Source organism: Hemitrygon akajei, chromosome 1 (assembly GCF_048418815.1).
Source record: "Hemitrygon akajei chromosome 1, sHemAka1.3, whole genome shotgun sequence".
NCBI classification, from domain to species: domain Eukaryota; kingdom Metazoa; phylum Chordata; class Chondrichthyes; order Myliobatiformes; family Dasyatidae; genus Hemitrygon; species Hemitrygon akajei.
The window spans coordinates 64,623,703-64,644,990 of record NC_133124.1 but is presented as its reverse complement, the minus strand read 5'-3'; the positions used below and the strand labels follow the sequence as shown (position 1 = coordinate 64,644,990).

The 21,288-nt window shown below is 39.7% G+C and overlaps 2 protein-coding genes across 2 annotated transcripts in view; one reads left to right on the top strand and one right to left on the bottom strand.

Annotated features, from left to right (window-relative positions):
- Nucleotides 1-18,528, bottom strand: part of decr1 (2,4-dienoyl CoA reductase 1, mitochondrial) — a 43,786-nt gene extending 25,258 nt beyond the window's left edge. Inside the window, exons 1-4 of the mRNA XM_073044494.1 lie at nucleotides 18,358-18,528; nucleotides 14,036-14,238; nucleotides 8,502-8,559; nucleotides 346-432 (exon numbers count right to left, since the gene is read on the bottom strand). Coding sequence (XP_072900595.1) covers nucleotides 346-432; nucleotides 8,502-8,559; nucleotides 14,036-14,238; nucleotides 18,358-18,513 — 504 coding nt within the window. The 5' untranslated portion in view covers nucleotides 18,514-18,528. The remainder of the gene's footprint in view (nucleotides 1-345; nucleotides 433-8,501; nucleotides 8,560-14,035; nucleotides 14,239-18,357) is intronic.
- Nucleotide 18,529: 1 nt separating this feature from the next.
- nbn (nibrin) overlaps nucleotides 18,530-21,288 on the top strand; it is a 59,552-nt gene continuing 56,793 nt past the window's right edge. The window contains exon 1 of the mRNA XM_073044462.1: nucleotides 18,530-18,626. Within this exon, the coding sequence (XP_072900563.1) occupies nucleotides 18,593-18,626 (34 nt within the window). The 5' untranslated portion in view covers nucleotides 18,530-18,592. The remainder of the gene's footprint in view (nucleotides 18,627-21,288) is intronic.

The window sequence follows — 21,288 nt, the reverse complement described above, 5'->3', positions numbered from 1 at the left end:
AAATTAGTTTACAAGGGAATATCATGGGAAAAGTTTCTGCTTCTGAAGCAGGAGTCAGGAACAGAATGCTGCCTACAACTTTAAAGTTGACAAAGGTGTTTCAAAATAAATTTTTAGCATTGATAATTATTGTAAGACAACCTGATGCTATTTTAAAGATGGAGTGGCACCCTCCTTCCTCCACTTTAGCTCTAAGTTGTAAATTCATGTGGAATAGGAACTCTGATATTTGAAATGAGCTGAGTTAGCCATGTGGAAGTGACTGTTCATGCACTGATCCCTGTACATGTTGGCATGGCAGTGCCAGAGGCAATGATGCTCTGCATTCCCAATGGTTATACATACATCAGGCAGCCCTGTCAGTTCAGACACCTGCTCCACAGCAGACTTCACAGAAACTGGATCTCTCACATCACACTGAATTGAATGAACCTGAAAGAAAAGTATGACAACATCAAATTCATGTAATTAATTGAGATCTATATAAAGACAATAAACTACAAAATTAGCCACTGATTTCTATCCATGGATCTGAGCACTCACCAGTCTGCTTATTTTGAATTTGTTCCCAAGGAAACAAAGAGAAGGATTGCATACCCTCATAAAATTGGTCCTGAATGCACAGATATTGAAAGATTGAAAACATAAAAATAACAATTAAATCCAGCATGAATGAATGTGAAATATTCAAGCATTAAGATGTGGCAGGAGTGACTTGTTCAAGAGGGACAGGTGGCATCTAAACTGGACGGGGGGGGGGGGGGGGGGAGGAACAAATATCCTGGCCAAGGGATTCACTAGTGCTACGCAGGAGGGTTTAGTTTGGCAGAGGATGGGAACCAGAACATCATGACAGAAAGTGGAGGAATATAGAGGGAGGTAGATGTCAGGGGCAGTAAAACCAGGCAGGAGCAAAACAATATATACGATAGGATGGAAAGTTTGAAATGTGTGTATGTTAATTTTAGGAGTCTTATGGGATAGGTGATAGTATCTATACATGGAACTATGATGTTGTGGCTATCACAGATGGTTGAGCGAGGGACAGTAATGGGACAGGGTTTTGATATTTTAGGGAAGATAGAGAGGGAGGTAAAAGTTGTAGGCTAATCATTAACAATATCACAACTGCAGAGGGGACAGAATGGAGGACTCATCCACCAATTCTATATGGGTACAACTCAAAAATAGGAAGGGTGCAATCACTCTAATGGGATTGTACTACAGGAACCCCCAATAGCCATTGGGGCATTGAGGAACAGATACCTGTATGCAGGCAGATTAAAGAAAGGTGTAAAAACAAGAGGGTTGTTGTCATGGAGGTCTTCAACTTTCCCTAATATAAACTGGGGCCATCTAGTGCAAGTGCGTTAGATGGGACAGAATTTGTTAGGTGCATGCAGAAGGGTTTTGTAAAGCTATATGTAGATTGTCCAACAAGAGAAGGGACTATGCTGGACCTGATGCTGTGTAAGGACAGCATGCTTGCCTTTATTAGTCATTTATTAACTAATATCACTAATAGTAAGATAGCATAATTGGTATTAGGTTCAAAAGTCAGGATGCCATATTGCAGTTTAGTAAAACTCTAGTTAGGCCCCACCTGGAGATTTGCATATAGCTCTGGTTGCCCTTTTATAGGAAGGATGTCAGAGCTTTGGAGGGTGCAGAAGAGGTTTACTCGGATGCTGGCTGGATTAGGTGGCATGTGCTATAATGAGAACTTGAGTTGTTTTCTCTGCAGCTGTGGAGGCTGAGGTGTTTGCATATTAGGTGTACAAGATGATGAGAGGCATTGATCGTGTGGATAGTCAGAGGCTTTTTCCCAGCACGAGAAGGCACAGTTTTAAGGTGCTTGGAAGTAGGTATAGAGGAGATGTCAGGGGTAAGTTGTTTTTTTAAAACGCAGAGAGTGGTGAGTGCATGGAATGGGCTGTTGGCAACGGTGGTGGAGATGGATACCATAGGGTCTTTTGAGAGGCTTTTGGATGGGTACATGGAGCTTAGTAAAAGAGAGGGCTATGGGCAAGTCTAGTAATTTCTAAGGTAGGGACATGTTCGGCACAACTTTGTGGGCCGAAGGGCCTGTATTGTGCTGTAGGTTTTCTATGTTTCTACAAGTGGACATACATTTAACATGAGAGGGAGCCATTTTAAAGGAGGTGTAAACGGCATGCTTTTTACACAGAGAGTGATGGGTGCCTGGAATCCACCTCCTGGGGTGGTGGTAGAGACAATACATTAGGGAATTTTACAAGACATTTAGATAGGCACATGAATGTGAGGAAAATGGAAAGATATGGATATTGTGTAGACAGAAGAGACTAGTTTAATTGGCCATTTGATTACTATTTTAACTGGTTCAACACAACGTTGTGGACTGAAGGGCCCATTCCTGTTCTATACTGTTCTATGTCTAAGATCCTCAAATAATTTCAGTACTTTGTTTCTACTATAACAACGACCCCTTGAGAAATAAATGATATGGATTTTAGTCATTATACTCATACAAGACTCAATACAAAATAGACTTCTCTATAGCAATGGAAAAAAAAATTTGCAAGAAGGACTGATAGGCTTTAATGCCCAATGTACAATAAAACTCCTATAATTCAGCATTCTTACTACCTCAGTTGTGGCAGGATAGCAAACTCTTGAGACTAATGGATGACATTTAACATTTTAAATTCACTTTTATTATGCTGGAAAAACCAAGTAGCTCAGGTAGCAACAAGAAAAAAAGAAACAGTCAACATTTTGGTTCTTCAATTCTTAATCAGAACTGGGAAAAAGAGAGTTGCAAGTTTGATATCAGTAACAGAGGATATAGGGAGGAATGTGATAGATGAGTCAAAATGGCTAATGGCAGTGGTTCCAGCACATTAAGCTTTTGGATCTAGGTAATAGAACATAGAACAGTACAGCATAGGAAAAGGTCTTTGCCACACACTGTTGTGCTGAACCCATTAAATTAGTAATCAAATGCCCAATTATACCATTCCCTCCTGCCTTCACTAAATCTATATCCTTCCATTTCCTGCACTTTCACACAACTGAAAGTGCCTCCACCACCACTTCAGGCAGCACATTCTAGACACCCACCACACTCTGCAAAAAATAAAAAATCTTAACCCTTCTCATAATATCAGATTTTCCCTCAGCCTCTGCCACTTCAGAGAAAGCAACCCAAGTTTGTCCAGCATCTCCTTACAGCACATCCAATCCAAGCAGTATCCTGGTAAACCTTTTCTGCATCCTCGCCAAAGCCTTAACATCATTTCTATAATGGGGCAACCAAAACTGAATGCAATACTCCAGATGTGGACTAACTAGAATTTTATAAAGCTGCAACTTAACCTTCCTGACTAGAACTTAATTCTTCAACTAACAGAGGCAAACATGCCACATGCCTTCTTTATACCACCCTATCAAATTGTGCTACAATTTCCTTCTGCACAACACATTCTCAAGGGTTTGCTATTAACAATGTACTGTCCCCGTTACATTTGATCTCCCAAGTGCAAAACTTCACACTTGACCGGGTTAAAATCTGTCATCTTTCTGCCCATATCCACAGTATCCTTTGTTAGCCTTCTATGTTATGCACACCGCCACCAATCTTCATTTTGTTAACAAACTTATTAGTCTATCCACCTATGTTTTCACAATAGTAGAGGTCCTGCTATGGATCCCTGCAGAACACACACCCAGCCACATTACATCCCATTTCCTCTGACTTTTGTGGGCAAACAAATTCTGAATCCAAATGACTAATTCACCATGGATCTCATAGCTTAAACCTTCTGGATGAGTTCCCATGAAGGACCTTGTCAAACACCTTATGATAATCTATGCAGCAAACATCCACAGCTCCATATTCAAATATCAAAAGATCAAAGTAACGTTATTATCTAAGTACATATATGTTACCATATACTTCCTTGAGATTCATTTTCTTGCAGGCAAATACAGAACATAATAAGAAATACAATAGAATTTACAGAAAACTACACATAAATAGACAAAGACTGACAGCCTTTGACACGAAGATATGGTGAAAACCCAACAGTAACTCCTTTACCTCCAAAAGTCCTAGTAAATTAGCATGCTCCACACTGTTCTCCCTATCATCTACAATCTTCTTCTTGGTAAATACTGATGCAAAATATGCTTTTAGAACCTTACCCTCCATCTCTAAGTTCACATTCCCTCCTTCGTTCTTGAGTGGTCCCAAGTTATCCTTTGTTCTTGATGTATGTATAATGAGTTATGTCAGTAGGATAGGAAAAGTGGAGCTCCAGAAAATCAAAATGGAGAACAGGAACCAACAAGTGGGATGGGAACATGGGGGCTGAGTATAAAGTTCAAAGTAAATTATCAAAGTATATATATATCACTGTACACACACTTCAGATTAATTTTGTGCACATACTTATTAAATCCAATAACCATAATAGAATCAATGAAAGACCACACCAACAGAGCAGACAACCAGTGTGCAAAAGACAACAAACTGTACAAATACAAAATGAAATAAAAGAAACAGTTCAGTTATGAGGCAAGTAAAGTTGGATCAAGTTATCCCCTCTGGTTCAAGAGCTGAATGGTTGAGGGGTAATAACCATTCCTGAATCTAGTGGTGCGAGTACTGAGGATCCTGTACCTTTTTCCTGATAGCAGCGAGAAGACAGCATGACCTGGGTTGCAGGGGTCCCTGATGATGGATGCTGCTTTCCTGGGACAACGCTCCATGTAGATGTACCCAGTGGTTGGGAAGGCTTTACTTATGATGGATTGGGCTGTATCCATTACTTTTTGTAGGATTTTCCATTCAGACATTGGTCTTTCTATAGCAGGCTGTGATGTAGCCAGTCAATATTCTCTCCAACACACAACTATAGCAGTTGTCAAAATTTTCAAATTTGGCAAAGTGTGACAAATGTTATCAGGTGTACTAGGTACCAAACCAAAATGCTGATAGCAGATTATTGGAGCTTTTCTGCACTTCCATCTGTGCACCACTGAAAATGGCATCTCATAATGCCATCAAACTAGTAAGATGGGGGGGCGGAAATCAATTTGAGGAAACTATGAGAGAGGAGGTTAGTTCACCAGTAGAGCAAGTAAGTAGACAGTGTGTGAGGGAGGAAAGGCAGGTGATGGAGAAGGGATGCGCTCAGCCCGAAGTTGTAGGGGAGAAGAAAGAAAAGGATAATAAATTTGAATGCATTGCTAGGGATGAAAAGAGAGGAGGAGGTGGAGAGTATCTTAAATGTATCTATTTTAATGCTAGGAGCATTGTAAGAAAGGTGGATGAGCTTAAAGTGTGGATTGATACCTGGAATTATGATGTTGTAGTGAAACATGGTTGCAGGAAGGGTGTGATTGGCAACTAAATATTCCTGGATTTAGTTGCTTCAGGTGTGATAGAGTAGGAGGGGCCAGAGGAGGAGGTGTTGCATTGCTTGTCCGAGAAAATCTTATGGCGGTGCTTTGGAAGGATAGATTACAGAGCTCCTCTAGGGAGGCTATTTGGGTGGAATTGAGGAATGGGAAAGGTGTAGTAACACTGATAGGAGTGTATTATAGGCCACCTAATGGGGAGCGTGAGTTGGAAGAGCAAATGTGTAAGGAGATAGCAGATATTTGTAGTAAACACAAGGTGGTGATTGTGGGAGATTTTAATTTTCCACACATAGATTGGGAAGCTCATTCTGTAAAAGGGCTGGATGGTTTAGAGTTTGTGAAATGTGTGCAGGATAGTTTTTTGCAACAATACATAGAAGTACCGACTAGAGATGGGGCAGTGTTGGATCTCCTGTTAGGGAATGCGATAGGTCAGCTGACAGATGTATGTGTTGGGGAGCACTTCGGGTCCAGTGATCACAATAGCATTAGCTTCAATATAATTATGGAGAAGGACAGGACTGGACCTAGAGTTGAGATTTTTGATTGGAGAAAGGCTAACTTTGAGGAGATGCGCAGGGATTTAGAGAGAGTGGATTGGGTCAAGTTGTTTTATGGAAGGATGTAATAGAGAAATGGAGGTCATTTAAGGGTGAAATTATGAGGGTACAGAATCTTTATGTTCCTGTTCGGTTGAAAGGAAAGGTTAAAGGTTTGAAAGCGCCATGGTTTTCAAGGGATATTAGAAACTTGGTTCGAAAAAAGAGGGATGTCTACAATAGATATAGGCAGCATGGAGTAAAGGAATTGCTTGAGGAATATAAAGAATGTAAAAGGAAACTTAAGAAAGAGATTAGAAAAGCTAAAAGAAGTTACGAGTTTGGTTTGGCAAATAAGGTGGAAGTAAATCCGAAAGGCTTCTACAGTTATATTAAAAGCAAGAGGATAGTGAGGGATAAAATTGGTCCCTTAGAGAATCAGGGTGGTCAGCTATGTGTGGAGCCGAGGGAGATGGGAGAGATTTTGAACGATTTCTTCTCTTCGGTATTCACTAAGGAGAAGGATATTGAATGGTGTAAGGTGTGGGAAACAAGTAAGGAAGTTATGGAACCTATGACAATTAAAGAGGTGGAAGTACTGGCGCTTTTAAGAAATTTAAAAGTGGATAAATCTCCGGGTCCTGACCGGATATTCCCCAGGACCTTGAGGGAAGTTTGTGTAGAGATAGCAGGAGCTCTGACGGAGATCTTTCAGATGTCATTAGAAACGGGGATTGTGCCGGAGGATTGGCGTATTGCTCATGTGGTTCCATTGTTTAAAAAGGGTTCTAGAAGTAAGCCTGGCAATTATAGACCTGTCAGTTTGACATCAGTGGTGGGTAAATTAATGGAAAGTATTCTTAGAGATAGTATTTATAATTATCTGGATAGACAGGATCTGATTAGGAGTAGCCAGCATGGATTTGTGCGTGGAAGGTCATGTTTGACAAACCTTATTGAATTTTTTGAAGTAGTTACGAGGAATGTTGACGAGGGTAAGGCAGTGGATGTAGTCTATATGGACTTCAGCAAGGCCTTTGACAAAGTTCCACATGGAAGGTTAGTTAAGAAGGTTCAGTCGTTAGGTATTAATGCTGGAATAATAAAATGGATTCAACAGTGGCTAGATGGGAGATGCCAGAGAGTAGTGGTGGATAATTGTTTATCGGGATGGAGGCCGGTGACTAGCGAGGTGCCTCAGGGATCTGTTTTGGGCCCAATGTTGTTTGTAATATACATAAATGATCTGGATGATGGGGTGGTAAATTGGATTAGTAAGTATGCTGATGATACTAAGGTAGGAGGTGTTGTGGATAATGAGGTGGGTTTTCAAAGCTTGCAGGGAGATTTATGCCGGTTAGAAGAATGGGCTGAACGTTGGCAGATGGAGTTTAATGCTGAGAAGTGTGAGGTTCTACATTTTGGCAGGAATAATCCAAATAGAACATACAGGGTAAATGGTAGGGCATTGAGGAATGCAGTGGAACAGAGATCTAGGAATAACAGTGCATAGTTCCCTGAAGGTGGAGTCTCATGTAGATAGGGTGGTGAAGAAGGCTTTTGGAACGCTGGCCTTTATAAATCAGAGCATTGAGTACAGAAGTTGGGATGTAATGTTAAAATTGTACAAGGCATTGGTAAGGCCAAATTTGGAATATTGTGTACAGTTCTGGTCACCGAATTATAGGAAAGATATCAATAAATTAGAGAGAGTGCAGAGATGAATTACTAGGATGTTACCTGGGTTTCAGCACTTAAGTTACAGAGAAAGGTTGAACAAGTTAGGTCTCTATTCATTGGAGCATAGAAGGTTGAGGGGGGATTTGATCGAGGTATTTAAAATGTTGAGAGGGATAGATAGAGTTGACGTGAATAGGCTGTTTCCATTGAGAGTAGGGGAGATTCAAACGAGAGGACATGATTTGAGAGTTAGGGGGCAAAAGTTTAAGGGAAACACGAGGGGGTATTTCTTTACTCAGAGAGTGATAGCTGTGTGGAATGAGCTTCCTGTAGAAGTAGTAGAGGCCAGTTCAGTTGTGTCATTTAAGGTAAAATTGGATAGGTATATGGACAGGAAAGGAGTGGAGGGTTATGGGCTGAGTGCAGGTAGATGGGACTAGGTGAGATTAAGAGTTCGACACGGACTAGGAGGGCCGGAATGGCCTGTTTCCGTGCTGTGATTGTTATATGGTTATATGGTTATAATGCCATGACTGCTTACGATGGTGTAGATATATATTGATAATATCCGTACTTAAAATATGTAATTTGCAAAGTTTACTAAGATTATTCTTTCATGTTACACTTTTTAAAATGCAGGACACCTATCATAATTTCAGAATTGTAGAACTTGAAAACCTTGAAAATATTTGCTTATATGTGTTTGTGTTACTTGATATATACAAGTTTTGATTAAATGCTTAATTGGTACTACCCATACTTTAATCAGGTAAAAGTCTGAAAGCTGATACAATAAAAAAAAGTAAGTATTTATGAGGGGAAACATAGATGAATGCTCAGTAAACCTGGATATTAATCTAATCCAAAACGGATTACCTTGTTTCCAGTTTGCAATGAGATTTCTTCTGCTGTCTGCTTTAAAACATCCAGTTTTCTGAAAGACATTTAAGAATAATCACCTTTGATTATTTTGAATTGCAGAGCATTTACATTACATTGAAACCCACTCGTTTAATGGAAAGCTCATGTATTTACCAAAGTTAACCAAAATTGCCTAGCCATTGCCACATTCCTTGATGCCAAGGAATATTATCACCGATTACCAGTCTTATTTGTTCCTTGGATGCCTCTCCATATTCAGTCCTAGAATCCAAGCAGCACAATTGTTATTATATCTGGGTTACAACTGCTATTACCATCTACCAGCAGATTGGACTTGATTGCATTGAGTAATAATATATCAACACAAAAGTACACAGCAGAAAATAGCAGACAGCAAAACACTGTACAGTCGGCCCTCCTTATTTGCGGATTCAACCAACTGCAGATTGGGAAAACCCGGAAGTTCTTTCTCCAGCACTCGTTGTTTGAGCATGTACAGACTATTTTTTCTTGTCATTATTCCCTAAACAATACAGTACAACAACTATTTACATAGCATTTACATTGTATTAGGTATTATAAGTAATCTATATGACTTAAAAGTACAGGCAGTCCCCAGGTTATGAATGAGTTCCATTCCTGAGTCTGTCTTTGTCGGAGTTGAAGTCAGAACAGGTACATCCGGTATTACTTAGCGTCAGTTAGTCAAACGTTTTTCGTAGTATATAGTACATATTTTACCTTTCTATGCATATAAAACTTAAGAAACATGCGTATTTCAATAATTTAACCATTGCGTTGCTTAGTAATAATTGTAGCTTTTTTTTTTCTTTCTTTCTTCTTTTTTTCTATAGGGATGTTAGGGGGGAGGGGTTAAGGGGAGGGGGATGGGTAACACATATTTTCTTTTTCACACACTTTTATTCTGTAACTATTTGAAAACACAATAAAAAAAGTTTAAAAAATAATAATTGTAGCTTTCATCGGGGCAGGGCCTTTCATATGCTCCATTAAAATTGTTCGGATCGTTGACCGATTATAGCCTAACGCTTTTCCAATGACCGATGGCATTTCACCTCTTTCCGATCGCTTTATTACTTCCACCTTATTTTCAATCGTGATCGTGATTATTTTCGTCAACAGAAACACTGCAGATTCAAAGCTACAATGCCAGGTCCTAATGTCCACTACACGGAGATACATTAAATAAGGGACTTGAGCATCCGCGAATTTTGGTGTCCGCGGGATGTCCCAGAACTAATCCCCCGCGGATAAGGAGGGCCGACTGTACTGAAAATCTTAAATACAAAACCGTGAATGCTGTAAATACTTAACACGTTAGACAACATCAATGGGGAGAAAATCAGTGTCTATGCTTCAGCTTGATGCCCTTTCGCTTAGATACCTATTTTCACCAGTATTTCTGATGAAAGGTCATCACCCTAAAATATTAATGCTGCTTCTCTTTCCACAGATGCTATGTGACTTGCTATGGATTTCTGACATTTTTATTTAATGACTATGTTTGTTCACCTAATGTCCATAAATGTCCATTTCTCACCTTCTGACAGATTACTATAGTTAAGACCAAAACCATCATCTTTAGTCCCCCCTCAGAGTACCTCAAATAAAATCAAACTATCCACAGGCTTCACCTTTAAGTGTAAGTGAAGCTTTCAAATCCCAAGCTGTTTACTATAAAATTCACTTTTGATTTCCTTCAGAACATCACCAACATCATACCAACTGCTACTAAAACCATCATCTTCAGATTTGTTTACTACAGTACTACTCCAATCTAGTCTCCCTCATTTACCCTGCATAAATACTAGCTCAAAGTTGTTCTATAGCCAAATTTTGTACACATCAACAAGTTCTGATTTCCTGGTGCAACTATTCTGCAGTCTCATATTAGGCTTTCATTTGCCAAATGGCTAAATTTAACATTTGTACACAAAAAGCTGGAGGAACTTCAGTGAGTAAGGAGAAAAGCAGGGAAATGGATGGTCAATGTTTCAAGTCATGACAGTTCATCAGGACTAGAAAGAAAGAGCTCAAAGTTTAAAGTGAATTTATTATTGGAGTACATATATGTCATCCTATACAATCCTGAGATTCATTTTCTTGTGGGCAAGTTCAATAAATCCATAATAGAATAATAACCATAACAGAATCAATGAAGGACCACACCAACTTGGGTGTTCAACTAACAAACTATGCAAATACAAAAAAAAAGAAATAATAATAATTTGATGCTTAATGTTCTGTACGTTATTTTTTTCCTTTTTACTGCTTGTGTAATCTGTACTGTTTTTTGCAGGTTTGATGATCTTGTTCCACTGGGTTTTTCTTTAAACAGATTCTATGGTGTTTCTCTGTTTTGTTGCTGCCTGCAAGAAAATGAATCTCAAGGTTGTATGCCTTGATAATAAGTGTACTTGGAACTTTGAAGAGTCCTTGAAAGTAAGTCCATTGGTTGTGGAAACATTTCAATAATGGGGCAAGTGAAGTTGAGTGAACTGCTTTGGTTCAGGAGCCTAACAGCTGAAGGGTAATACAGTTCCTGAACCTGGTGGTGTGAGCACCAAGACTCCTGTACCTCTTTTCTGATGGCAACAGCAAGAAGTAAGTATGTCCTGGGTGGTAGGGGTCCCTGATGATGGATGTTGTTTTCCTGTGACAATGTTTCATGTAGATATGCTCCATGGTGGGGAAGGCTTTACCCACGATGGACTAGGCCATATCCACTACTTTATATAGGATTTTCTGTTCAAGGGCGAGGGCATTTCCATACCAGGGTGTGATGCAGGCAGTCAATATATTCATACACTACACATTCACAGAAGTTTGTTGAAGTTTTAGATGTCATGCCGAATCTTCACAAATTCCTAAGGAAGTAAAGGCGCTGTCGTGCTTTCTTCATAATTACATTTACCTGCTGGTCCCAGGAAAGGTCCTCTGAAATAACAACACCCAGAAATTTAAAGTTGCTGAACCTCTCCAACTCTGATCCCCCAAAGAAGACTGGCTCAAAGACCTCCAGCTTCCTTCTTCTTAAGTCAATAATCAGCTCTTTGGTCTTGCTGAATTCAAGTAAGAGGTTGTTGTCATTGTACCACTCTGCCAGTTTTTCAATCTCCCTTCTATCTGTTGATTCATCACCACCTTTGATTTGGCCTATGACAGTGGTGTCATCAGCAAATTTGAATATCAAGTCAAGTGAAGTTTATTGTCATTAACTACATGTGTGTAACATATATAACACATATAGAAACGAGACAATGTTTCTTTCAAAGCACAGTAGGATGTAAAGCACAGTAGTACACATAACACACAATAACTTATGAAGGATAAAATCTACAGATGAATCATACATAAATAACAAACTAAGTTATTTGAGAAACCTAATAGCCTGGGGAAAGAAACTGTTTCTCATCCTGACCGTTGTTGTTTTTATGCTTCGCATTCTCCTTCCTGATGGTAGAAAGTCAAAGAGGATACTGGATGGATGGGTGGGATCCTTAATAATACTATGGACCCTGCATATGTAGCGCTCCTGATAAATATTCCCGATGGATGTTGGGGAGACCCATATGATCCTCTCAGCTGTTCTTACTGTCCTTTGTAGGGACTTCAGGCCCAATGCTTGACTGCTCCCATACCAGATGGAGACGCAATTCCTCAGGATGCACTCAATGGTGCTCCTGTAAAATGTAGTTAAGATGGTGGGGGGGGTAGGGGGGAGAATCCTCGCTTGCCACCGTCTCCTTAGGAAGTGGATTCGCTGCTGTGCCTTCTTATTCAGGGAGGTAAAATTAAGGGACCAGGTGAGATCACCTATGATGTGAACTCCCAGAAACGTGGTGCACTTAACGCTCTCTCTACAGAGGAGCCATGTATTCACAGAGGGGGATGGTTTCTCTGCACCTTCCTGAAGTCAACAATAATTTCCTTTGTCTTCTCCATATTCAGGCTTAGGTTATTCTTCCCACACCAATCCACCAGCTGCTCCACTTCATCTCTATACTCTGTTTTGTTACCATTCTTGATGAGGCCAACCACTGTTGTGTCATCTGCAAACTTGATGACACAGTTTGAGCTGGATCCTGCGACACAGTCATGTGTCAGCAATGTGAAAAGCAGTGGGCTAAGCACACAGCCTTGGGAAGCGCCAGTGATCGGTGTAATGGGACAAGAGATGTTGCTGCCCACATGACCTGACAGTTGCTTTACTGTTAAAAAGTCCAGTATCCAATTTCAGACAGTGATGTTGAGACCCAACGAGGACAGTTTCCCCACCAGTTTCTGGAGTATGATGGTGTTGAACACCAACCTGAAGTCTAGGAACAGCAGTCTGGAATATGAGACCCCATTTTGGCACTGGAGCTGTGCTTAGTCACACAGTCATAAGAGTAAAGCAAGTAGAGTAGGGGGCTAAGCACACAGCCTTGTGGTGCACCTGTGCTGTTGTAAGTTGTGGAGGAGACCTTGTTGCCAATCTGAAATGACTGGAGTCTGCAGGTGAGGAAACTGAGGATCCAATTGTACAATGAGTTATTGCGCCAAGGTCTTAGAACTTATTAAGTTTTGAGGGGACGATAGTATTGAATGCTAAGGTGTAATCGACAAAGAGCATCCAGATGTTCTAAGGTTGAGTGAAAAGCCAATGAGATGGCATCTGCTGTGGACCCGTTGCTCCGGTAAGCAAATTGGAGCAGATCAAAGTCATTTCTCAGGCAGGAATTTATATGTTTCATCACCAACCTCTCAAAATACTTAATCACTGTGGAGGTAAGTGATATTGAACAATAGTCATTAAGGCACATTATCACATTCTTCTTAGGCAGATATAATTGGAGCCTGCTTGAAGCAGATGGGTATCTCAGACTGTCGAAGAGAGAGGCTAAAGATCTCAGCGAACACTCCAGCTGGTTGATCAGTACAGGTTGTTAGTACTTGGGCAAGTACCACAACTGGGCCGCAAGCTTATTTTGGCCATCAATCACACCTAAACACAACAATGAATGATTCAACTGCTTTGACCTCAGAAGGTGGTGTTCTCTTTCCTCCAATGACAACTAATTAATTCAGAGACTTTTGACAAAGTCACTTATCACCACTTTTAACCACATTTTTCACTGGAAATCAATTTTTTAAAACATTTTTCAGGAACATTATATGAGTTTTTAAAAGCAGCCTTTCCACTGCTGTAAAGTTTGCCAGATCTTCAGTGCTTTGTGTGTGACTAAGAAAGATCTTGTCTGCCACATTCCTGAATACCAGTAAAATAAAATTACTAATGCAAAATTCTTCAAGTATCCTGCTGTTTCAGTACATTCATTCACTTAAGACAGCATGAAATTGCAAAGCTAATGATCTCTTCACTGACTAAAATTAGGATGTTAATTATTTCAAACATTGCAACAAATTGCACAAAGTTTAATTGACTTATTCTACTCTTATTGGATTACTGATAAAAAAAATGCACTTATGAAAACTTTTGTTTGACCACACTTAATCTCACTTACCTACTTGCAATAACACATTCAGCACCTAGAGCAGACAGAGTGGTTGTCATTCCTTTGCCAAGTCCAGTACCTCCACCAGTGATGAAAGCCACTTTATTCTTAAATGTTCCAGAAGGCAACATCAATGTTTGGTTTTCAGGAAGCATTACTTGTTGATCAGGTCCATTCTTTTGGTACTGTGCCATTGTGTGTTGGCTGAAAAGCTGGGGACAAAAATTCAATATTAATAATTAATTACACTAATAACAGAACATTTTACCTTATCATTATAGTTTAGTGAGGCATTTTGTCTCAATGATCTGTTTTAGTATTGAATAAACTATCATCTCAACAATAATTCTAGATATTCTGATGTCCTGAAAAGAAAAACCTTATCCTGGGAAAAGGTGCAGAGGAAACAGGTTAAATGAGCAAAGGGAATAGTGTTTTTACAGTAGACAATAGATTTCTGAGGATGTTTCTGAATATGAGGAACACTACAGCAGTGTAGTTAAGTTATTCTGGAATTCTGGGAATAAATAAAAAGAACACAGAAGACTCTACATATGTTGATGTCAACTTTTACGGATGACTTAAAACCTGTTATTGATACTTCCATTGTGTACCAAACAAAAGCATTTGTGTTAGAATCATAGAATGGCTTGGAAACAGGCTCTATAACCCAATGAAGGGTCTGGGTCTTGATAAGCAAAGAGAAAAACGGTCACCATGGAAAACAAAAATATAGAATTAAAGGATTATAAACAGTCAATATCATATTAAATGGTGGAAGTGGTTTCCAGGGTAGAGCTCAGATATTTGCATCTTTTCCAAAACAAATGGCTAACACTCATACATACAGATAAACACAAGACTTTTTATTAAAATAAACCAAAAAAATCATTAGGCAGGACCATCTTAGGTGCTCAGTCTCAGCTGAAACTGTCCTTAAGTTATGATATTATTACAAAATAGAAGTTGTAGGGGTTATAAATTATGTCATGGCTGCAATAATGAACACAATTATCCATTGAACCCAAAGCAATAATTTCTGACATTTAGCCGGGTTTCACGTGATATTTACATTAACATGGTAAATGACGGACTTCCGGTAAGATGGCGATTGCTTAGCTGCTCCGAACTTTTGTTCCGTTACTGTCGCTATCTTTGCACTAAATGTCTCCATTTTTTAAACCTTAGTTATGAACTTTTTCGGTTTCTTTTACTTGCCTGTGAACACATCTACCTTACAATGTCTAGCAAGAGTTCTAAATCCGGGAGAAAGGAAGTTCCAGCTCTGTCGGCTGAGACCCGGGCTGCGCTGGAACAACACCGAGACGATATTTTAAAGGAATTTAGAACCGCTTTCAAACAGCTGGAAGCCAAACTGGATCAGATCAACGATAGAGTGGACGAACATGCTGAACACTAATCTTGCATCGATTCGACTTCTGAAGATTTAGAAAGTCGTGTTCGATACTCGGAGACTCTCTGTTCCAGCCTAGAGGAAAAATGTAACAAACTCCTTTCCAAAATGGTGGATCTCGAAAATCGCAGCAGACGTTGTAACCTTCGAATTCTTGGGTTGCCAGAGGCCACCGAACAGGGATCAACCGTGAAGTTTTTCGCCGAGTTTCTCTGTGAGATATTCGGGAAAGATTTGCTTCCGAACCCGCCTGAGCTCGAAAGGGCACACAGGGTCTACGTTCCCCCCGGAATTCTGGGCTCCCACCCGCTTTCATCAATACCAGGTAAAACACCGTATGATTATGGAGGCATGTCGCAGAGGTACTTTTACTTTCCAAAATACAATCATTCGCTTTGGTGAAGATTTTGCACCCCAGACCTTAAAGATGCACGCTGAGTTTAAAGGTGTAATGAAAGTGCTTTTTGATCGTGGTTTTAAACCCTCTCTTCACACCCCTGCCGATTTACGAATCACCCTTAATACTGGAAAATATAAGTGGCTTAAGTCAGTGAAGGAGGCTGAGGCATTTGTTGCAAGTCTTCCGGCTATCCAGTCATCTTCGGAACCCGATCGGACCTCCTAAAATGGTGGATAAGTACTTCTCGTAGTAAAATTACTTTTTCTGGACTCAGACTTTACTTGAATCACTCAGACATTATTCATTGAAACTCTAAGGGCTGTTGACAATCTCTCCCTGGATTTGATGTGTCTTTTTTAAATAGACATTCTGTGCTTAATGTTTCCCTATGGACGTTTAACTAGTACTTGTGTAATCTATTTTATTCTTGTATAACTTTATCTATAGAGTTCTACAACTGACTCTAACTTGTTTTGGAGGTTTGAAGTCTTTATTGAAGGCCTCCCTGTTTGTTGGTTCACAGTTTAACTACTGATTTATTTTTTTATTTATTATTATTTTTTTCACCTTTTTTTTAATCTTTGATTTTTTTTCCTCCTCTCTGTAAATGGTTGCTAAGTACTCTTCTTGAATTTATAATTTTCCCCTTCCTCCTTTTTTTTCCCCTTTCTCTTTATTCTTCCATAATTTTTCGCGGGTAGGTTAGTTTTGGTTTTCATCCGATTTTCTCTGTATTAAGTTTTATATTTCTGCAGAAGATGTTCCAATTTGTAGTTATGTTTTCTAGTGCATAAACTAGTTACTATTTGCTATAGTATTCATACGGAACTGCTGTTAATGACACAGATCTGGAAGTTATATTTGGGTTAATTTTTTTGGTAGAGCTAGCTGCTTTTTTTAGTAGCCGTCTAGTTTTGGGTTGTGTGGATGGGGTGGGTTTTCCAGTTCCAACATCACTCACTGTATTTATTGTTTTTCTTTATTGCTCAGGACATGTTTATGTTTTGATTTTACGAATCTATGTTTACATTTCTGCTCCCAGACTGCTATTGTATTGCTTGACTTTTTATATGCCTGCTGCCTTTTATGCATTAGTAATTGATAATGGCTAGTGCACTTAAATTTGTGAGCTGGAATGTAAAGGGGTTGAATCACCCTGTTAAAAGGAGGAAGGTATTCTCACATATTAAACAACTCAAAGCTGACATTGCTTTCCTTCAAGAAACTCATATTCGTTGTTTTGATAACTCCCAGCTTCTGTCAAAGTGGGCGGGTCAACATTTTCATTCATCCAATGCATGAAGACCACCACCTTTTATCCCCACAATCCTCTTATTCTCCTCTGGTTACAGGAAAAGTGCACGTGCCTGCTAAATACTTCAGAGCCCAGATGAACAGAATTCAACGCAGGGGATTGTTGTAAAGAACAAACTACTTTGTATTTGAATCAACTCCTATGTTGTCTGACCTGCAAGATGACAGCCTTATCAATTGTTAGCATTTCACTGCATTACTTAGGGAGCATTGTACTGTCAAAGTCCCACCTTGCAGATGAACATCGACAACAAATCTATTTTCTGGGTATGACTTAAGTGTTTAGGGGTTGTTCCCAGCACCCTGGGATATATTGCTCTGAGGCATCAAGACAAACGATTTGAAATATCGGTACAACATTTTGGGGATACTCAGCAAACCAGGCGGTGGAGGAAAACAAAACTAATTTCTGCTTGAAACGTCACCTGTTTTTCTCTCCATGAATGCTGCATGTGCTGTATTTATTTTAGATCATCAGTAATGTAGGCATTTTTTTCGCTTTTTCTAATGAAATATAATTGTCTTTCATACAAGAAAATTGCGTGAACACTTTGGGACGTGCTCTCGTTATGCCACTGCCTTCAGGAAGAAGGTAGTGTGGGTCCCGAAGATCCCCTACCAGGTTCAGGAACAGTTATTACCCTCAGCCTTCAGGCCCTTGAACCAGAGGGGATAACTTCAATGGCCCCATCACTGAACTGTTCGCACAACCCTTGAACTCACTTTCAAAATTCTTCCTCTCTTGTTCTCGATATTTATTGTTTTTTTAAATTATTAACCTTTTTGTATTTGCACACTGACGTCCTGTTGGAGGCAGTCTTTTATTCTTTCCGTTATATTTCTTGTACTTACTGTTAATGCACGCAAGAAAATGAATCTCAGGACTGTACATATGTATAAGTATTTTAAACTTTGACCAGGTGATAGTCTGTACGAATGAAGTTTCCCTATTCCACACTTACAGCCTCGCCAGGTTGAAAAGTCATGAGCTAATTAAGTTATTTTCCGTTTTGCTTTGGTTCCCTGACCTACTGAGGTTTCCCCTTCTATCCTATACAGTACTTTATCCACAGTTCCGTGAAAGGATTAAAAAATGTAGCCCAGTACAAAATTCATTTCTCCACACATGCGAAACCTTCCAAAAACAGTTACCAACAGACAAATTCAGCCAGGCTTATGTAACACATTCAAAACAAACCTCACCCGCTCGTTTAGACTACACTGAGACGGTGCAACGGTAAACTTGCGCCAACATTTCCACAACTGGGAGCGGACCAACGTCGCCATCTCCCCCTCGGCTCCGCCCACTTCGTTGAAGCGACCGTTCACCCAATCACGACACTTCCCGAGGATGCGCATGGCGGGGAGGGGGTCACGTGTCTCGGATCACGTGTCAAGCGGCAGTGTCGTCCGTGTCTGCTGCTGAGGAGTGTGGATCATGTGGGAGTTGAGGCCGTCAACCCCGGGAGGAGGTATTTATTGAGCGCTCTTCGCGCTAATTTTCCGCTGGGCGTCCACGGGTACAGTGGTCCGGAGCAAGTAGTGTACTATGGGCCTCCTCCGGTCTGATGGGTAGAAATACTGGGTCGCGCTCGTTGTGCATCCCATACGCAGCACCAACTGGCTGTTGTGTCATCCACAACTGAATATGTTATTAGTTTTACTTTCCTGGCGTAAGGGGCCATTCAATTAAGAGCATATAGGGTTAAGGGCGAGTCATGCTCTTGACCGACTGAAATAGGAATATTTGATTTCTCTGTATATCAACACCACTTTTCATTCGAGTTTTTTGACAAACATGAATATCGTTTAGAATTCAGCTTGAAGTCTCAAGTTTAGAATCAGATTCAAATTTATCATGTTGGAGACCTTTCTGCACAAATGTGTCTTGCAACGTTGAGTGTGAAATTTTTATCTTAGAATTTCAATATGCTGTTTTTTTTCTTTTCAAATTATGGAACCAAGTGCTCCACTATTCATAGTGAAAAAACATTAAATTGAAATACAATGCTAAAACAAAATAGAAATAGTTGAACAACACACACACACAAAATGCTGGTGGAATGCAGCAGGCCAGGCAGCATCTATAGGAAGAGGTACAGACGACGTTTTGACCCGAAATAGTTGAACATTTGATTTCGGCATTGACCATAGAATGAAACTTATTGTTTAAACATTTTTTTAGAGAATGTATAAGGATTCTGAATCAGGTACCTACTTATTTGAAATGGTGGTGGAATTACAAGAACTATTTTCCTGAAATGATAAACACTTATTGGCAAGATAAAATAATGAGTTCTATCAAAAGCTTTTGGAATAGAGGCTTGTGATTTATGTGGAATTAAAGCAAACTTAAGCAGTTAATGACATTAATTCTGAATTAATCAAGGTAGTCTACCAAATCGGCTATGTGGTATCCCATAAGATAAATAGAGCTGCAAATGAAAACTGCTGGAACAACACAGCGGGTTGAATAGCACCTGCTGATGAGTTATTTTTGAGATGATCAGTAGAAACCCTGCCTAGTGGCTGAGAGTGGAGAGGGAAGATGGCCAGTTTAGAGGGGAAGGGAAGAAAAAGGGGCTGGTAGATGTTATATTGACTAAGGAGGGGTGACAGATAAGGAGATAGGAGGAAGAGGGGTGGAGTTGGAGAGACGGGTGAAAACAGACATGGGGTGAGAAGAAAGTGATGTGTAGTTAAATGGGGCGGAAGCTATAAATGCTGGAGGGTGATAAGCAGAACATGAAGGATTTGAGTGGTAGAATTTGATAAGTATAGAAAGTGACAAGGGAAGTCACAGATGCTGGAATCTGACGCAACAAACAAACTGCTTGCAGATCTGAGCATGCCAACCAGTATCCGTCAGGGCAATTCTGCGTTGACTTGATGGCTAGCTGGATGATAATGGAATAACTTGAAGGAAAGATGAAGGGCAGATGGAACAGGAGCAGCAAGCAATCTGCTAGAGTAACTCAATGGGTCAAGAAGCATTTGTGTGAAGAAAGGAATTATTGATGTTTTGGGTTGAAATCCTGCATCATGACTACTGGTTCTGATGCAGAGTTTCAATCTAAAACATTGGAATTTACTTTCCTCCCAGAGGTGCAGCTTGACCAACTGAGGTCCTCCAGCAGATTGTTTGTTGCTCCTGCTTCCAGTACCTGCAGTCTGTTGTGTCCTGGCAGAGGAAGCAAGATGGGGGGAAGGTCCAGCGTGTGACGTGCATATGTGTAGTAGGTGGATGGAATCAGGAGGGGAAGGCAAATGGGTGAAGGAGGTGCTGGAGTTGAGGGTGTAGAATAAGGAACGAAAATGTAAAGACCAGAGGTAGATTGGAAGGAGTATGGGGGTGGGGGGAAGCACAGGATGTAAGGGGGTTACCTGAGTAAAGTTATTTCCTGGGGCATTATAAACATATACAATCATTTACATAGTAAAGTGTAATTACTTTTATTCATAAGCTTATGTAAAGCTAAATTATAGTGAATGACAAATTCGTCCAATTTTTAACTGGAGAACAAATGATAACCAAGAAACTATAGCTGTTTGTGAAGTTATTATGGATCTTGAAAGCCAGCAGCATCAAATCAATATAACACAATAGCAATGTTTTTATAATCATAAACAACATAGGGTATGCTCAAGAATCCGTGCAATCTTAGGTAAAGTGCATCTATTCTTAAACCAATAAAATATACTAATATAACAGTACTGCAAGGAGCTTCATGTCTTGCTTATTTTGATGATTGATTGCACCTCTAACGTTGGTAGGGGTACTTCATTTACTGTAATACACACCCTTTCTTGGGTCTAAAAGCTAAATCTTAAAAAGAATAATATGTTGGAACTATTATAGAAAAAAAGCTGAATGTTATTAAAAAGAATTGGGGAAGGGGAAAACTAAAGTGATAGGAGCAAGCTGGAATTAGAAGAATAGTCTTTGAACTGAGCAAAACTGATGAAAGAAATGAACTTGCGTAATGAATAATGGTTTTTGGATCTGCAGAAAGGTGCGTTGTAAAACTACCTGAAGAGGTAAATTTCCCTGTGATTGAATTTTTATAAAATGAGTGTAAATGAAAATGCTCGTGCCAATGAAAGTATAACATTATTTTGTCATTATTATGTTTT